Source organism: Coloeus monedula, assembly GCF_965178545.1.
Source record: "Coloeus monedula genome assembly, chromosome: 4".
In the NCBI taxonomy this organism is placed as follows: domain Eukaryota; kingdom Metazoa; phylum Chordata; class Aves; order Passeriformes; family Corvidae; genus Coloeus; species Coloeus monedula.
In genome coordinates, this window is record NC_138784.1 from 27960251 (window position 1) to 27978300 (window position 18050).

Sequence of the window (18050 nt, forward strand, 5' to 3'; positions counted from 1 at the left end):
GGGAGTTCCTGCAGAGGGCTGCCCCAGCCAAACTCCTGATGGGTCTGTCTCTAGTCTCAATGTTGTTCTGCCAGTGCTGGGCACTCTGGCTGAGAGCCCAGAGGGAAGTGCCCAGTGGTGTATGAACTGGAGCAGCAATAAAGAGAAGGAGAGGGTAGATAAGAAGGGGATATGTTATACAAGAGGGAAGGCAGCATCTGCTGCAAAATCCCACAAACTGCCCAGCAGCAAGCATACATCTTAATGTGCCACTGGGAATTGCCCTCTTCCCTCTGAGCAGTTGGATCTACCAACAGTGGGTTGATGTGTGCTGTGAAGTGCCATCAGGTTTGCTCAGCCAGTGTCTCTGTGTCATGCCCCTGTGGAGGGCTTCTTGCTCGGAACATTCACGCTGGTGTCCCCATCTCACACTGACCATCAGCAGTTCACTTCCTCTTAGCAGGGAGATGCAAAGGCATAACAGGACTGTGTTTGCCACATGCTGAATGGGGAACAGCTGGAGGCAGATGATTGTTTGGGTTATTTGCCTGTTGCCTGGACATTTTGTTTGCTTGTTTGAGCCCTGAAAAAATATGTTTTCAGTTCCTCTGGAGGCTAGTCTGTGTTAAGCCTATATATTGTGCACTGATTTTTAAAACTGGTGTTTTATAACTTTGCAAATGAGTGTCCTGCTGTTTCAGTGGCAAGGCTCCATAAGTAAGGCAGTTTTCTCAGAAATTTCCCTGCCACAAAGCCAGTGGGACTGGGGGAGCAGGAGCAGCCAAAACCACATGCTTCTGATGTCAGAGAAGCAGATATCCCTGAGTCTGGTTCAGTGGAACTTCTCCTTGACTGGATTTAAGTGGCTGACTAAATAATGATGCTGGCTGATGTTTATGGACTGTGCTTAAAAGCCACTTAACTTCCCTCACAATCAGCTCCTCAACTGGTTTACACCAGCATCACTCCGTTGTGATCACAATACGGCATTTTTAACTGCTCCATCTGTTATCACTTGCACATATCCTCTGGTTCCTTACTTCTGGGTGTTTGCTTTTATTCTGAGTGGCTGAACAGTCCTTCACCCTGTGAGAAAAGCATCTTTTTCCCATTGTATAGTGCAGCATCTTGGCTGTGGAAAACTGAGTTAAGTAAAAATAGGCTGGTCAGGAAACAGAGAGGGTGTTCTTGCCAGTTGATACTGGAGAAGTAATATCAAGAAGAATGCAGATTTGGCCAAGGCAGTCGCAATTAGTGCCATGGGTCTAGTCATGAGCTGATGTGTGCAGCAATTCTGCAGCTTCGGGCTGTGTCGGCTGCACATCCTCTCAAATCACAGCAAAATATCAGTTCGACATGGACATGGGACCAGAATCAGGGGTTCACCCCCTGCTTCACAGAATTAATCCCTTTAACGCCTTGCATTTGTTTTGAAATCTCTTTATTAAGTACTGACCAGACCAAAGCCTGTTTGCTTTGGCAAGTGCAGACCTGGGGGAGGGGGTCAAAGGAAAAAAACAACAACACTGCAGCCGATTCATCCCTCCTTGTTTATTCCACTAGAAATAGATTTGGCAGAGTGCATCAGGAATGAACTAATCAGCAGGGAATTAATTGGCGTGTTAGTTAAAAGGCAGGAAGAACGTGGTGAACAAATTCATGACTGGATGGCTGGAGGGTTCAAGCAGCCAGAGAGGAGCACTGCATAGTGGAAACTGTGACTAGTACGGGAAGTCATACAGCTGTGCCAGAGAGCCAGCAGTTGAGAGCTGCCCAAAAGAACCGGGGGCAAAGATAACACGGGTGTTCTTGGAGACAGAGCTGGTTTTGAGAAGGGCTCCATCGCCCAGGCTTTCCTTCCCATAAGGCTCCCATCTGTGGGGAGAGATGGCTAGTTTGCAGGAGTGGGAGGGAGGGGTAAGAGAGGTACAGCTGGAGGAGGCTCCACGGAAAGACTGTGGAAATGTGGAAAGCAGGGAAATGAAGAGGGACACGTCACTCGTTGCAAGCTGAAATGCAGAGGGGGTAGTAAGGGAAGAAAGGAGCAGGGAGGCAGAGATTTGGAAGCTTCATCACAGAAGAACTGGCCTCAAGAGCAAAGGTAATGCTTGTATACAATTCTCTGCCTTCTTTCCCAGGAATGTTTTGTTTCTTCCTTTGGGGGAAACATATCCATACACCTCAGAAAGAGGTTGTTGTGTTGAGGGACCCTAAAGGCACCTGTGGGAAGAGCCAGGAGAGGAGGGAATATGTGCAGACTGACATGGACGTGGAGGTTGGAGGATTGCTACCTACATTTCCAGGGAACAGGGGTGTGCAGAGTGAGAGAAGTAGGGAGAAAGAAAGAGAAAGCAAATCTACTTAGAGTCAGGCGGACCGTCAGACAGACAGACATGGAGAGTGCAAGGTTTGTGAGTGCCTATGTAAAGAGAGAGAGGGAACTACCTAAGAGCAAGGACCAAGCACTAAATGAGAGAGAGCTGAACATAAGACATATCCTGAAAAAGCAGGCACACCTGGAGAAGAGGCAGAAGGTGAATATTACCTCCTCAAAACCAACAGTACTTTAGTAATGTTATGAATTGCAGCAGATATCTTGCAGTAGATGTATGCTTTGCACCTGGATGGCTTTTTTTCTCCTTTATCACCAGTATGGCTGCCTGCTGGCAACAGCATCACCCTAGCTGTCTGTCATCGGGGCTGTCAATCAGATCTCCTTGTTTGACAGGGTGGTCAGGCTCTTCCAGGGATTCAGATGCTCTTCACTTTCACACAACATCCAGGTAGAAAATGAGCAGTGTAACTCTTAGTTATATGAAAAAGCACTATTTAACTCAAATTTGTTACCAAACTTGAGAAATTCAGGATATTGTTATTCTTAGATATCGTTATTCCAACCCCAAACTGTGGCTCTGTGTGTGTGTGTACCAACATACAGCATTATGCCCACACACATAAATTGAAGAATATTCCATTACAATGGATTTATAACAAAGACTTTTGAAACAGGTGATATTTTAGCTATACCACTGTGGCTGGGTTAATAGTGTAGGATCTAATTTTTAAAATTATTTTTGGCCTTTTTCACGATCTTTCCACCATTACATAATTCTACAAGCATATGCTAATATTTCCTTTTTTTTTTTTTTTTTTGCTTGGAGAGCTAACAAATGCCATCCGCTTTGCAAGTAGAGCTTGCAAATACTTTGATTGTTCTGGACTCAGAGGCTTGGCAGCTTTCTTCTCTAAAAGCTCAGAGACCTTTCAAGATCCCAGGCTGGGAGTCTCACAGAACTGGCATTAGAAATTGTATGCAGCTACAATATGCTTTTTTTTTTTTTAATACGAATCTGTTTGGTTTATATAACATAAACCTTCTTGAACCTAGTACATAAACCAGAACATTTTAGTTGGATGTGGGTAAGTAATATAACCTTAAAATATTGCAATGGAAATAAAAGAGATAGAAGGAAAAAGAGATAGAGGAATTTCAACAGTCTGCAAAAATTGTTTTATTATCTATTGAGATCCTTTACAAAATAGAGAATCTTAAACATACTTTGATGTTTAAATATCCATTATCATTGGAGTGAGAGCTACACTTTATGTATTTATGATTTCTCTGAGATCAAACTCCCTGATTCACTTAAAAGTATATTTTATTTCTCTACAAACAACCCAATATCTAGAATCACTTTTCAGCTTCAGTCTGAAAGTAGCTCAAAAGGAACTTGAAAAAGTTATGAGAGGAGAACAGACCTTAAATGAAAAGCATGAATGTCATTTACTTGCAGTTCAATGTTCAAATGCAGAAAAAAATTCCTTCATTTTAGGTATCACTACAGTGATTGATAGCTCTAATCAACAACATCCTCTTCTCAAAGCAAGCATGGGCTTGAGCTAACACACCAGGATGCTCATGCACTCAGGAGAGGGCATGTGTTTAGAGCAGTCAGAAGCACAGGGGAAGGTTTCAAGCCCTCTTGATGTACAAGGGGCAGGCAAGCTCTGCATCGTAAAGCAACAACTCACATGTCTGCAATAGGATGAGTCTGTTCTCTTCAGGCTTCAGGGGAGAGAGGGCTCTCTGTAATGAAGCTGTGTTTGGTACCAGAAGCAGGTAACCTGGGCAAATCCCCCAGACCCTGGAAGGCAGCACAGGCCACAAGCAGTAGTGAACAGTCATCATGCTTGACCTCAGTTGTCAAAGTCTGGGGCAAATACCAAGGGAATCTCAGTGTTCTGTTGTGATTGCCCACTACATTGTAAGGAGGGATGAGCACTGGAAATGGAGCAACAAGAAACCAAAGGGGTTAATGGGAGAGGAACAGTGATGGGAGTTCAAATCCTGGCAGTACTCCTTTGCTTTGGGGCAAGGATTCTGGCTTGGATGGCACAACTGCGGATCCCAGCAGGGCTGTGCTCAGAGTATTAAACTAGCTGAGCTCTTTTATAATGCTGAAGTGAGGAATCAAAAGGTTAAAAGATGAAAAAAGTATTGTGTAATAATGAGACAAATATGTTGGTCTTCACTGCCTGCAGATGAAGGGACTGTCCAGTGAATCACTGAGCCTACCCTGCTCCAAGGGCAGAATGTGATGTAATTTTCTGACAGCACTGCATATTATTGTAATTAATAGTAACAATGACAAAGCTAGTATGTTGCTATTGTTATTCTCTGTATTCAGAAAAGGGTTTCCATCCACAGATGTGAGAGAGTTCTCCCTGCTTGTCCATCTGTGTTCTACCCTGATAGTACTTTCCAGTGCACCTCTGCAAAAGAGCAGAAGACATATTTGAATCGGCTGGGGATCTGATTCCTGTTACAGATTACCCTGCAGACTTTTCCAGCTAGGAACTTTGTTAGTGAATATCCATTTTCTGTCTACAATTCCACTTAAGAGAAGGAAGATTGCTCATTTTCTGTGTGTCTGAGGTATGAGAATCTACTTCAAAGATGATTATAACCTGATGTTTACTGTGATAATAAATTACAGTAGACCCTCAGGAATGCAGGGAGCAAAGCTACAAAGAAACTGGTCTGTGAGGGGCCCTGCAAATAGAGCATGTCAGTATTGTGATTCATTTGGACACCTGATGTTTTAAAAAGTTTGAACTCAAGTATGGTGGATTTTCAGTATCAGATGTAGGTGGAATTTATTACCACCCTTCTTTTAACAAATACAGAAAGATCAAAGTATCCCAGCTGTGAGGTATTGAAACAAGTGGGAGGTGAAAAGAGTAAGGAATGGACAATCTCTTCAGGAAGTTTTCCAATCAGCTTGGAAGCCACACTGTCCCCTTGATGTTGGCAGCATTTTCAAATCATTTGCAATTAGACACATTGGCGTCTGGTAAGTCCTTTCCCATCAGGGAAGATTAAAAAGGCATGTGCAGGGCACAGTCATTCAAAGAAAGCGAAAAAAAGCTGTAAAGGCTGGAGCATTCATCTGGAAAAGATGAGAGGTGGAGAAGGTGTGGTACCAATGCAAATAGTTTCAAGAAGGCCCATGAAGACCTTTTCATTATGAGCCTTGGTGATATCGTCAGACCTTCTTAAAGATCTTTATTTTGGCAGCTCTGGGTTAGGGGGAAAAAAAGGTGTATGCATGTGTGAGATAGGAAGAAGGTAATTTATTTTTCCTTTAAATGAATACTCCAATTAGATGAAGAATACTAAATACAAATTACATCCTGACAGGTGGAAAGTAATATTTTTAAAGTACCATGACATTTTCCATTAGTATGGCTATATTCATACTGCTGCTTTAAATAGTGGAAAAATAAATGCAGTTTCAATTAAAATGCACTAGTGATCAAATGCAAGAAAGGCACAAAGTGAAAAGAATTATTTATTTACTGCTTTATCTACTACAGCTTCTGGTAGGTTTTGAGGTGACTGAATTCTTCCCAGATGGTTAGGAGATGAAGGCTATATTACATTCAAAAAGAAATTTAATGTCCTCATATTTTGCAGTGAGATCTCAGGCTTTTGATGCATGTACCTGAATAGGAGAATAATTTGGATTTTCTGGATGTGCCTGCTTCTCACATGAGCCCCTCCATCACTGTGACTACAGATGACCAAAATCATTACTAAACCCCATGAACTTGGCAATGCATTTTTTGTTTTTGCTATGTGCAATATGTGCATTATGGATATTTTCAGCCAATTTCTAGCAGAACAGCTGTTCATGACATTTGAAAAAAAAAAATTCAAATACCAGATTCAACACAGAGGGACTAATTTATTAGGACAGAATAACAAATTAGCATGAGTAAGCTGTGGTGAGACTGATCTATCCTCTTGCGTTTAGAGATGGTACTTGCCCAGGAGGGCTTGCAGGTTAGGGCTGACTTCCTTGGCTTGGGAATGATTGTCAACTTGAAAGAAAACAAGGAGTGAGGTAAATGTTCCCATCAGTTCATATACCTGTCTTGCAGCCTCTGCAGCTTTGCTCTGGAGGAACTGACCCCGTGACACCAGGGCAAGGTGGAGATAGTACATGGGGGTGGGGTTGCCTTTGAGGCTCCATCACTGGGCAGCATCTAAGATATTGCCACTGGTTAGTGGATCAGATCAAAAAGAACATTTTTTTTTATTCTGGCCACGATGAGAAACTTGATAAATATGAGACACTTGATAAATTCTTTAATTTTTGTTTACCCTGTTTCTCCCAAATACAAAGTAGGGATGCAGCAATTTTCATACCTCATAGTACCTCCTCCTGACACTGCTAGAACAATTATAGCTATAATGTGCTATCCCAACATGGCTACACATGAAACAAAGCTACTTCCCCAGCTGCTGCCAGTTGATGAAGCACCTTAGTACCCCTCTGTTGCTTGAAATGGAAGTAAAGTTCATACCTGTAAAAAAGAAAAGTCCTTGTGCTTCTGTAAAACCTAGACTGAGCAACTTCAACAACATTTTAAATAAAAACATCACCAAAGAGAAATTTGGTGTTGTGGTGACAGATGGTAATTGGAGAAAGAGAAGAAAAAAAGAAATAAAGCACTTAGCAAGACTTTTTGTCTCCACAGAGACAGGGGGAAGTCAAGATCCTACAACAGCCATCATGATGACTCTTCCTCTTCTCCTCCTCTTCATCCTTTTGCCCTGCAGTAAATCTCAGGAGGACTTTCTGGACCAGCATCAGAAATGGAACTACAGAGAAGGCGGTAGGAGGTCACAGTGGTGGTTCAGCATGGGAGGCATTCAGTAACTTGTAGCTGCAGATTCACTTACTTTGCCCTTGGAGTGAGATAGACAGTGCTCATTCACGACTGCTCTTTCTTGATTCCTGGGTAGCTGCTGAGACTTCTGGAGAAAAAAATGGTTTTAGAAATGATCAGCTGGGGTATCCAGTGACAGCAGAAAACGTGGGCACCCAAGGCCAAGAATTACACCACGAGGGACAGTTATCTACTTTTTAATTTATATCCTCCATGTGTTTAATATTTGGCATTTCATTGCAACTGAGTTGTGATGGGGAATGGAATCAAACTCGGAGCACTGGCTCATATTTTCTTGTTCTGACACATTTGTTTTCCTCTCTTCCATGGACATCCTGCTAACCTAGCTGACAAGGTCAACATAGAAGGTGTTAACAGCATTACTCAAACTCTTGAGAAATGGGGAAACGACATCTTCTGGCAAATGAAGCACACCCTGCTGAACAACCCAAATGCTCTCCTGCCTGAGTTCTCCAGGTAATTCCTCTCATCTGGAGGTGGGATTCAGTCCTCTCCTGGGTGTCCTCCTGGGTGTCCATGATTCATCTTCTTAAAGATTAATTTTCATATTTCTCAGCTGAGGGGAAATAAAACACACTGTCTCAGTACCTGTTGTGCTACCAGCTCTGATTAGTAAACTGAATACTCTGCTACCTAATTTTTGTGAAACATTCTCAACTGCCATCACTGTATTACAAGAATCTTCCTAAAGAAAATGCCCTTGGCAGCTCACACTCGTGAGAGCAGGCTGGAAAAAGTGAATTGTGCTACAAATCCACACATGGGCTTGGCCACAGGTCAGGGAAAAGAAGCTGATTTGGTCTGTCATGGATTTTTTTTATTTCAGTCTCTAACACCTAGACTGAGAAAGCTATTCATTAGTTCATGTCATCATATTCCCCCTTTGCATTGCAGGAAATATTAACTGTTGAGCAAACTCACAAAATTTACTTCAATCTCCTATTTCCAGAAAGAGTGAAAGAGAGTGAAAGAAAGGCAGTGAAAGAAAGCAAGGAGAGGGGAATACTGGGAATTACTAGAAACCTAATTATCACTTAAATCAGAATTGTTCATAAAGCAAGTAAAGTGGCTGTCTTCCTTAACTCATTGTTCTCTTTAGGAACAAGAAAAAAAAATGTTTGCAAATGCTACACATTGAACCAACTCAAGAGGAAAAGCTAGAAGAATAAAAAAGGCACTAGTCATGTGGTCACATAGTATCTGTACAGATCAGGGGTTCAGGAGGCTATACTTGACAGATTATACATTGGCTTTTGGCATCAAGTAGATTTCTCCCTGGCTGTATGGTAGCTGTTGTTACCAGCACAGAATTCATCACAACTTTCACACTGACAGTGCTGAAATTCACTGGTGCCTCAGATTTTCAGGGGTGATATTCAGTCTTGTATTTGGAGAGTTCTAACTTTAGTCCAGGAAGATGTAATGAGACTATCCAGCCATATATCCTGTACTGGGCTTTGAATAATGAGTTTGCTGGCAAGGACACAGACTGGTTCATCAGAAATGTTGAGAACTAACAGTACTCCATGGCAATCGCTGGCCTAGTGCCCATGTGTACTCCTAGTTAATTAATACTAATTAAAATAAGGTGGTGGAAAGACCACGTTGCTCATGCTGGTCCCGAACCTTGTGGTTTCCAGGGTTCAGATGGGGCACCTCAGATAAATTCCCATCACTGACAGGGCACAGTAACTTTGAAGCATCTTTTAATGGTTGCTTGCAACTCTTTCATCATCAAGCGCCCTTACCCACCAAGAAACAAAGGTCATGGTAAGTTACTTTGCATGCTCATAAACACTCCCTAATCAAGTAATTCTTCTATATCACTCTCTTTGTAGTCTCCGCCCTGTCTCTGCAGCTGTGGACAATCTTGTGAGGGAAGTCCAGTCTATAAGGAAAAGGCTGGAAGAACTGAACGAACGTCTCAATGTCATCAGCAAAACTGTCCTTCCCCTTCGACTGAATGCTCTGCAGAGCCAGAGGCGTGGAAATACTCAGCTGCGGAGACTCCCGGTGCACAGGAGAAGGTTGTATGCTCGCAGGAGACCTCAGAGCACTTAAATCTCTACCAGAAAAAAAAGAGAAATCTTTATTTTTTTTCATCTGCTTAAGCCTTACTCAATGGGACATTGCTGGAGACAAAAAAGTAAAGCACACACACAAGTCAGCTTTGCTAAGGAGACCAGAAATTCTGCATTTTGTTGCTGCCATCCAAACCTAGGTCAGTAGATGAAACCTGACCCTGTTCTTTAATGATGGCTGTTTGGTATCCCAAGTGAAAAAAAGTTGACAAGCTCAGTCTACTTGAGCGTGAATACCTTTAGTCTATACAGGCATTCCTTCTGCTTACCAGAGGAAGCTCTTTCTATAAAGATCAAGTGAATTTCTCTCTCTGCCCTATTTGTAAAGCACTCCATCTGAAACAGCTGGGGAATTTGAACTTCAAGAGTGCTGAACAACTGATGAATGCAGAAAGATGGATTAGTGCTTGGCACTTCCAGCTGGGCAGGGAGAGGGAGAGGAAGTTATGTTTCAAAATATAGCCTTAACCTCTTGTCCATGTTCACATGTTCAGAGGGTGGGTAGGGATGGATAACCTTGGTCTGTACATCACACTTCGACGCTGAAGATATATCAGTTGCTAGGGGCCAAATCTTAACATCCACCTTCTGCAAGGAGTGTTTTTCTAGATACCTGGAACTGTGCACTCAGAATGGTGTTATTCACTAGATATGTTCAGAAATTCCAGCACTCTGAAACACACTGAACTGATTTTTGCCAAGACCCATGGATTTTTTTTTTCAAAGCTATTTAGATACCTAATGGCAAAGATAGGTGTCTGGAAGGATTTTCCAAAATAGCTTAAGAGACTCTTCAGTCCCCAAAATCACAGATAACAACTCAGCTGGTGTCTAATTCAGAGTTATTTTCTCCACATGCCTGCACTGACCTCCAGACATTTCCTAACATCCTTTAGCACAATTAAGATCTGTAGAAAATTAACAAACACGCACTCCAAAGACTTTGGTCCCTCAGGGATTACCCAGAATACCCTGCCTTCACCTTGTCTTTGCCTATGTCTTCCTGACAATGAAGCTGGTGATAAAAAAGAGTGCATAAATCAAATTATGCACTGAACAGAGGATAGAGTGGGCTTGCCCTTCAGGTCTCTAAAGATAAATCCAATACAGAGATTTCCATTCAGCATTGCAGTCAACTGTGTATATGAAATGTGTTGAAACATAAGAAGGGGAGCCAGAGAGGAAAAGAAACAGGTTTTCTTTAAGGTCTGGATGAAGCAATTTATGAGAACACAAATAAAGAATGGATTACGTCTAAATGATTGTGGGGGTGTCTGGCATGACAGTTGTTTTGAAAACACTCTCCAGTTACAGTGAGGATGCAGACTAGCTATTTAAGGATTCCCAAAGCCTGAGTTTATGGAAAGAAATTCAGTGAGACTACAATAACCTCCAAAAGAAAAGGGGAAAAAAACTAGTTTCATATGAAATCTTTCAGAATGGACCAGAAGAATTAACACAGTAAGAATTTTAGCTGCAACCTGGGAGTTAGTTGTGTGGGGGAGGTATGAGCAGTGTATGAGACAATCTGATAAATATTTCCCAAATGTAAATTCTCTGCGTTCGGGTTTTCAGAAAATAACAAAACTCTAACTTGCTCTCTTTGGCTTTTGCTTGGGAATTTCAAACACTGCTTAGCTAGAGAAGGGAAAAATCAAGACTGTGAAAAGGCTGATAAAAGGATAGAGTTGTGCCTTTGTTGAAGTTGTCATCATAATTTCTCAGGAAATGTAGAGCATTTTGATCTCAGAATATATTTACATAAACTACAAGGAATAACAGAAGAGAAAGGCCCCTAACTTCTTGTTATTCTGCATTCAGAGTTTCTAGGCTGTGCTGTAGCAACAGCTGCATCCTTGCACAGATTGCTGATCCCTCCAAGGGATGCTTTGCCTGGGGCTGCAGGGACTGCTGGTTATTTTGGCCTATCTGGAGGAAGAGTACAACATAAATGTTAGCTTTCACAGTCATATTTTAGACACAAGCATTTTATCAGGCAACCTGAAGTTGTATAAATTGAGGACTACTTGAAACAGAAAGATGAGACTTCCCTAAGTCCCTCAAGTTACTGATGGTGGTGGGAGGCCAGACCAGATCATTGCAAACTCTTACTTTGTACCTAGATGTCTACCACCAGCTTCTGCCAGAGACAGAAGACAGGACAAGATGGACCCCCGTTTTAACCCAGTCCATGTATTCCTATGCTGCTTTGTTCAAGTTTGTAGTCTTGGCAAAACCTTCTCAGCACAATGGAGAAACTCACCATTTGCTTTAAAAGAGAACAGATAAGCTGCAGCATGCAATGTATATTACAATTCTGCAATTTCTTGCATAATGGTGAATAAACCAAGTAATATAAATGGTTAATAAATTACTAGTCTGTGACCTTGTCACCACTGATAGCAGCCCCTGTCATTCACTCTGTGAAAGCCCATGCCAGGCTCCAGCCCAGCTCCCTGACCTGAACACGGCCTGTTTGATCAGATGATAACAGCCATCTTAATTTCTTTGCCTTTGCACGGCCCTCTCTCTAGATGGAAAAGTTTTAGTGTCCTATTTCTTTTATAATTTTATTTTTTGCTGTTTAAGACTGTAGGAAGGTTATGTGCCAGCCTACTTCTGCACTGTTCACCTTCTGTTTGAGGAGGCAGCAGTCCAGTGGAGCAACCACCTTGAGGTGTCTCATCTGCTGGGGAAGCTGGCCTGACTCATGGCACTGATCCTAGGGACTGGTATTTGATTTCTGCCTCTGCTGACCTCTTCTTAAAAGATCCTGGGTAAAGCACCTCCTCTAGCTGGCACTTGTCCTTTGACATAGCTTATACAACAAAAAACCCACTTGTTGTCACAAAGTGTCTAAGTCTTCTATGCACATAAATGTATCCAGCTACAGAAGCCATCTAAGCTCTCTGTTGCATTCATTTACATGTATTTCTGGGAAGGGATCTGGACGGAACTTTTAAACAGGGGTGACCAGTTGGGTGGACAGTGGAGGGAGATCAAATATCATCAGGGGCTTCTAAAATCGACCTCTCACCTAAAGCTTACAACATCCAGCAACACAGATCACTTCCTTAAAAAAACAACTATGTTCCCCTTTAGTTCTGTTTATTTAAAAAAAACCCAAAAAACCCAAAAAACCCAAAAGACAAGAGGTTATGATTTTGCAGCTCCAGGAGCACGGTGCCCTTCCACGCTATGCATGACACACTTTGCCAGTACTTCCTTTTCCTGTATTTCATTCCTTTCATATTCCCTCTCATATTTCCTGTCTCCCAGAGATAATACCGCCTGTTCCCGCACTTCATGGCTCCTCACACTTCTCGGCGCCCTCCCTTACTTCACCCTGCGGGCTCGCCACCCTCGGAGCTCGCCGCGCCCCGGCCCCGCGGTGCCGCCGCTCCCGGTGCCCTCGCACGGCCCCGGCCCCGCAGCACAGGCGGCCTCGGGCGCGCCCTGGGGGCGATGGCCGCGCTGCGGGCGGCGGGGCGGCCCCGGCCCCGGCCCTCCCACCTCCTCCAAGAGGGGCCGAGCCGAGCCAGGCGGGGCAGAGCCGAGCTGAGCAGGGCCGAGCCGAGCCGGGCCGAGCTGAGCTGAGCCGCGCGGCACCATGCTGGGCATGGTGAAGAACTCGCTGCTGAGCACGGTGGAGGCATGGCCCTACCGCCTGCTGAGCAAGGGCGAGAAGGTCTGTGTGTGTCGGGGCGGGCGGCCGGCGCTGTTCCCCGGGCGGTTCTGCCAGCGGGGCCGGCTGAGGCGCTGCGAGGGAAAGCGGGTATGACCCCCGAGCAGCGCCTTCCTCCTGGCAGCGCCTCCATCCCCATCTCCTTCCCCAGGATCAGGTCAGCTACGAGGAAAGGGCGTGCGAGGGCGGGATGTTCGCCGCGGTGGAGCTGGTGGGGAAGCCGTTCGACGAAGCCTCGAAGGAAGGGGCAGTCAAGCTCCTGAAGTACGTCGGAGGAAGCAATGACAAGGGTGAGAGATGCTGCCTGCCCCGCGGGGCTTGTGGTTGAGGCTTGGTGAAAGCAGGATGGATGGAGGCAATGGCACTGCAGGCCCGCCTGGCTTGTGGCTCCCGTCACTGGGGGTCTTTGATGGGGATAGCCCCTCACTGGGAAAAGTAAACTTGCCATAGGTTAAGTCGTGCCCAGCCAACTCATGCTATGAGTCTGCTTATAACCCATCTCTGTTTCAGGGTGAAATCTCAAAAATTATTTGTTTAAACAGGAATGAGTTACCTTGCAGCTGGGATAACATGAGGACAGGCAGACATGTATCTATCACAGCTCCCTGGGTGAGCAGTAGCTGATGAAATCCAGGGTATCTGGGACACTTCAGTTCTATGATGTGCCCTTGTGAGCAGTGAAATAACAGTTACGACCTTGATATTTTATCTGGCTATTTTTATTCATGAAAGAGTAATGAACAATGAGCTTCCTTTTTAATAGTATTTTGTAATGTTTTATGGCAGTGCTTCCAGGTGATTGCTTCTGATTCTTGTTTTACTAAAGTGTGCGCATTTTAACCATTCATAGCAGAAGACCACAGAGTAGCTCTGAGACATATACATGTTCTTGGCACACCTTTCTCCAGCCTCTAGTAGAGGGACTAGTGTAGTCTCCATGGGAGTAGGAGGTGGATGCAGTGGGAAATGGCATTTGCAGCAACATGTTTTGGAAAGGTGATTGCTGTTGCTGTAGTAGAAAGGGTGCCTTCTACATAACATGTGACACAAACACTGGTATGACATCAAAGAGAGATAAGTGAGAAAGATGGCTTGATCTCAACTGTTTTTGTGGCTGCCTGATCCTGAGGTTTACTCCTGCAAGAAGAGTGAAGAAAAATGGTCTTCAGTGCCATGTGGTACTTCTTGGTGGTAATGAATGGGAAAAAAGCATGCTGTTCCTGGAGTGTGGACAGCATGGACAGTCCTGCTGAAAGCCGTAACAGCACTAAGTTTTGAGGCACTGGAAATTGTAGAATGTCTGGAAGCATTTGGAAGGGTTTAAGAGAAAGCTCCTGTCCCCCAGTATTGGCTGTGGGCTCATGGCTAAGTGCAGATAGTATTAATTTAAATGCTGATGTCCTTTATATATGCTGCTGGGCTGCCCTGGAGCTACAGACCCTGCTGTCTTACAGCTGATTTGTCAGAAGATCAAAGTGTCTCAGAGAACCACAAAAGCAGCACCATTAATAAAAAGCATTCCAGAGGTCACTTGGGACACTTATTCCCCAGGGTCCTGTTGTGGAGAGAGAGCTTGGCCCAAGCAGAAGCCTGATGATGGCTGTTCCACTTCCCCAGAGGAGCCCACTCCTGACAAGGAGCTCATATGAGGAGTTTTCCAAAACTAAAATTAGCTTCTGTGAATTCCCTGTTAATTTTGTGAGTTCCTGAGAACCTAGACTTCTTTAGTAATGTCTGTGTGTCTGTTTCAGGGGTTGGAATGGGCATGACTGCTCCTGTCTCCATCACTGCTTTTCCTGCTGAAGATGGCTCCTTTCAGCAGAAGGTGAAAGTCTCTCTGCGGATCCCGAGCCAGTTTCAAGCCAACCCACCTTGTCCTACCGATGGAAGCATTAAGATTGAAGAAAGAGAGGGGATGACCATTTATTCCACGTAAGGAATGCGTCCTGGGATGTCCAGTCCCAAGTGCTGAGGTCTTTAGGGTGCTCTGAAGAGCAGTGTTTGTTTTACCAGGTGGCTTGCTGGACAAGAGGTGCATGTGGTAGAAGGAGATGGAGGGGTATGTCTAGACTGAAGACAGGCATTTTATGTCATTTCTTACCCTTGATCATGCTGCACTGATTCGGAATATGGATTTTTTTTTCCACTGGGTAAACAAGTGTGGAGGCTAGCCTCGAAAGATGCCATTTCTATTGTATGAATCTATTGTTTTTCCCACTTTCTGGGCTGCAGATTGTTTGTAGTCATTAAGAATGTTCTTTGGTGTGGTTCACATCAAACTGTCAGCTGAAGCCTCATTCAGATGGACTCATACCAGACCCCACCATGGAAACAAGCAGCCATTGCATTGCTTCAAATCACCTTTGAATGTTTTCGGCTGTTGACTGACAGCCTGGACTCAAACTAGCATCACAACAGCAATAAGCTCTTCACCTTGTCTTTACCCCTTGGAGGTTCCCCTGCCTACTTTCTTGAACTGTTTTGGCTGACTCTTAACTAGCTTCTTTCTTGCCTCCGGCTGCTGCTTGGCCTTTGCTCTGGGCATGGGTCACTTCTGCAGTATCAGCCTGTTTTGTCTGAAATGTCAGCCCTGAGGGAGGGTGGTGAGGTGCAGGCTGATGTGGAAACAGTTCCTGTTGGTGGGAGGTCGACATAAACCAGACCCATTTCAGCCCACCCCTTTTAAACAGCATCATGTTCTGTAATTGCCAATTGTCTGTTCCTACCTCCCCTTTTTCTTGGGCTAGCTAGAGTTTGGCTTTCCTTCATGATCTGGCTTCCAGCAGATGGTTGGTCACACCACAGTGAACATGGTTGTTGACAGCATTAGTGAGGACTATGGGCTGGGCTGATTTGGAGATAACCTTGTGTTTTAGAAAGTTGTTTCTCTGATACGGTGTTGATTCACAGGGCAGGGCCATTCTGCTGGCTGACATACATGGGGCTGTTTGGGGGGATCCCTTTGGGGTCTGCCAAAGGATGACTGCACCTTGGCTGTGTCACCCGTGAGACTTCATCTGTCACAGATGAAGTGTGCTGGTTCACAATGAACAGTGCATGCATGAGTGCGTGTTGGCAGGACCTGGATCGAAATGCATGTCTAAATATACTGTGGCTATCTATTGTTCTCTCTCTCTTCCTTTCTGTGCTTTGCTGGGACTGTGAAACACCTCTCTGGTTTCTTTGCAGGCAGTTTGGTGGCTATGCCAAAGAGGCAGATTATGTGAGCTATGCTGCCAAGCTGAAGGCTGCTCTGGGGAGTGATGCTGCATACCGTAAGGATTTCTACTTGTGTAATGGTTATGACCCTCCTATGAAGCCTTACGGACGCCGCAATGAGGTCTGGTTTGTGAAGGAGTGAACATCTGGCTCCCTGTGGTGCTGCCTTGCACTGATAACCTCCCCACACTATGTCCCTGTCCTCTTTAAAATAAACTAATAATCCAGCAGAGGCGAAAAGCTATCACTGCCTTTCTTCATGCCTATGCCTTAGTCTTTTATGGGCCATAAAAGTCATTTTAGAAGAATACTTGCTGACCCTCCTGACAGTCCTGCTCCTTCATTCCAGACCAGGTCCTCAGCCACATAGACTCTCTTGATCTCACCGTGGCTTGTTTTTATCACCTTTGTGCTTCCAGAGTTCAGTGCTGAGAAAGCCAAAAGTACTTAATTGACTGGTGCCTGACAGGAGTCACGTCCAAGTGGAGGCAGACTATTAGTCTCACCTGAGCCGGACAGGGAAACATGACAAAAGTGCATACAGAGACTTTTTTATCTCCTTCAGTTTGCTGCAGCTGTAAAATGCTGCTTTTATCTTTGCCATTCCACAGTCTAAAGGGACACGGGTATTGCTGCCAACACAGCATAGTGAAAATAAGCATCCTTTACATTAATTCAGAGCCTGCAGAAGATCAGCGCTTCTGTCATCTGAGAAATGTCATTTAGAGAAAGGTCCAGGTTCTGTTTGCAGCTTTCTTCTGTTTGAGGAGAGATGTTTTGGCATGTTCTATGTCTTGATCTCAGCTAGCAGCTGGACAATGGGACCTGGAGACCTCAAGATCATTTCCTCACCTTCCTATTACTTTTGTGTAACATTTCTTTAAAACTAGCCTATACAAGGGCTAAAGCAGAAATATGTGTGGTTATCTAATTGAATTAGAGAAATGCAAGGCTGGGAAGAAGGCAGATGCTTATTACTTGTGATCTGAGGGTGCATTTGAAGAATGGTGAACATATAGTGAAACTACCATGGGTGCCAACCTAAAAAACTTCTTAAGAGGTGTCAGTTTTTGAAGGGCTACTCAGACCACCTTTCTTTAGAGGAGGAAAAGGAAAACATGGGTGTTCTGGGAAACAGGGACTTGGGTCAAATATTGAGTAGCCTTTCAAAAACTTCAAATACAGTAGCAAGTGTGGGTCATGTTTCAGGAAGAGTGGCAATGTTGAAATGTGTCAGGCATCAAACCAGCATTTTGGCTGGCTCTGTGGGGGAGACAGCAGAATGCCTGCAGGGGGAACGATCACACACCATGCTACTGTGGGTGCCTGTATACTTGGGTACTTGCACTAAAAGAGGTGTGGTCCTCTGGTGGTGAAGTGCCCCAGTCCTTCAGGTGCTTTCCAAAAGCCATTTTCCCCTGGAGCTGAAAGAGACGTTTGTCAGATGGCATCTTGGCTTCTGGCTGGTCAAGCTGTTGCACATGCACCTGCTTTCTGAGAACAAAGCTCAGCAGTAAAAGCAGAAAACCTGAAGTTTTGATGCACTTTCCTTTTCTCTCTTGCTGAGCCATGTAAGAGCTTTGCTGTGGACTTCAGGAGAGTTTCAGTCCCTGTGTGCAAGAGCAGCTAGTTCAGGATGGGTAAAAAGAGCAGATATCATTTAATTAAGCACCAACCAACCAACAACAACAACAAGGGAAAGCTATTGGCTGTGGTTAGTGACTGCAGTGCAGGGGGGGAAGAATCAAAAGAGAAATCAAGACAAACAAAGAATAAGGCTTTTGAAGGAATTTTTGAAGTGGCAAATGCCCGATTAAGCTTGTACCTGA

At 44.3% G+C, this 18050-nt stretch overlaps 2 protein-coding genes across 2 annotated transcripts; both read left to right on the forward strand.

The window, feature by feature from the left end:
* The first annotated feature begins 1992 nt into the window (after positions 1-1992).
* On the forward strand, positions 1993-10149 carry LOC309572395 (uncharacterized protein). Its single transcript, XM_082280636.1, has 4 exons — positions 1993-2080; positions 7024-7161; positions 7563-7692; positions 9075-10149. The coding sequence occupies exons 2-4, from the start codon at positions 7059-7061 to the stop codon at positions 9295-9297; spliced, it is 456 nt and encodes a 151-aa protein (XP_082136762.1). The 5' UTR covers positions 1993-2080; positions 7024-7058; the 3' UTR covers positions 9298-10149.
* A 2725-nt stretch (positions 10150-12874) lies between these two features.
* Positions 12875-16363, forward strand: HEBP1 (heme binding protein 1; the record flags this gene model as incomplete). Its single annotated transcript, XM_082280524.1, has 4 exons — positions 12875-13005; positions 13154-13292; positions 14754-14934; positions 16192-16363. Exons 1-4 carry the CDS (start codon positions 12928-12930, stop codon positions 16361-16363), a joined length of 570 nt encoding a protein of 189 aa, XP_082136650.1. The 5' UTR covers positions 12875-12927.
* Positions 16364-18050: the final 1687 nt, after the last annotated feature.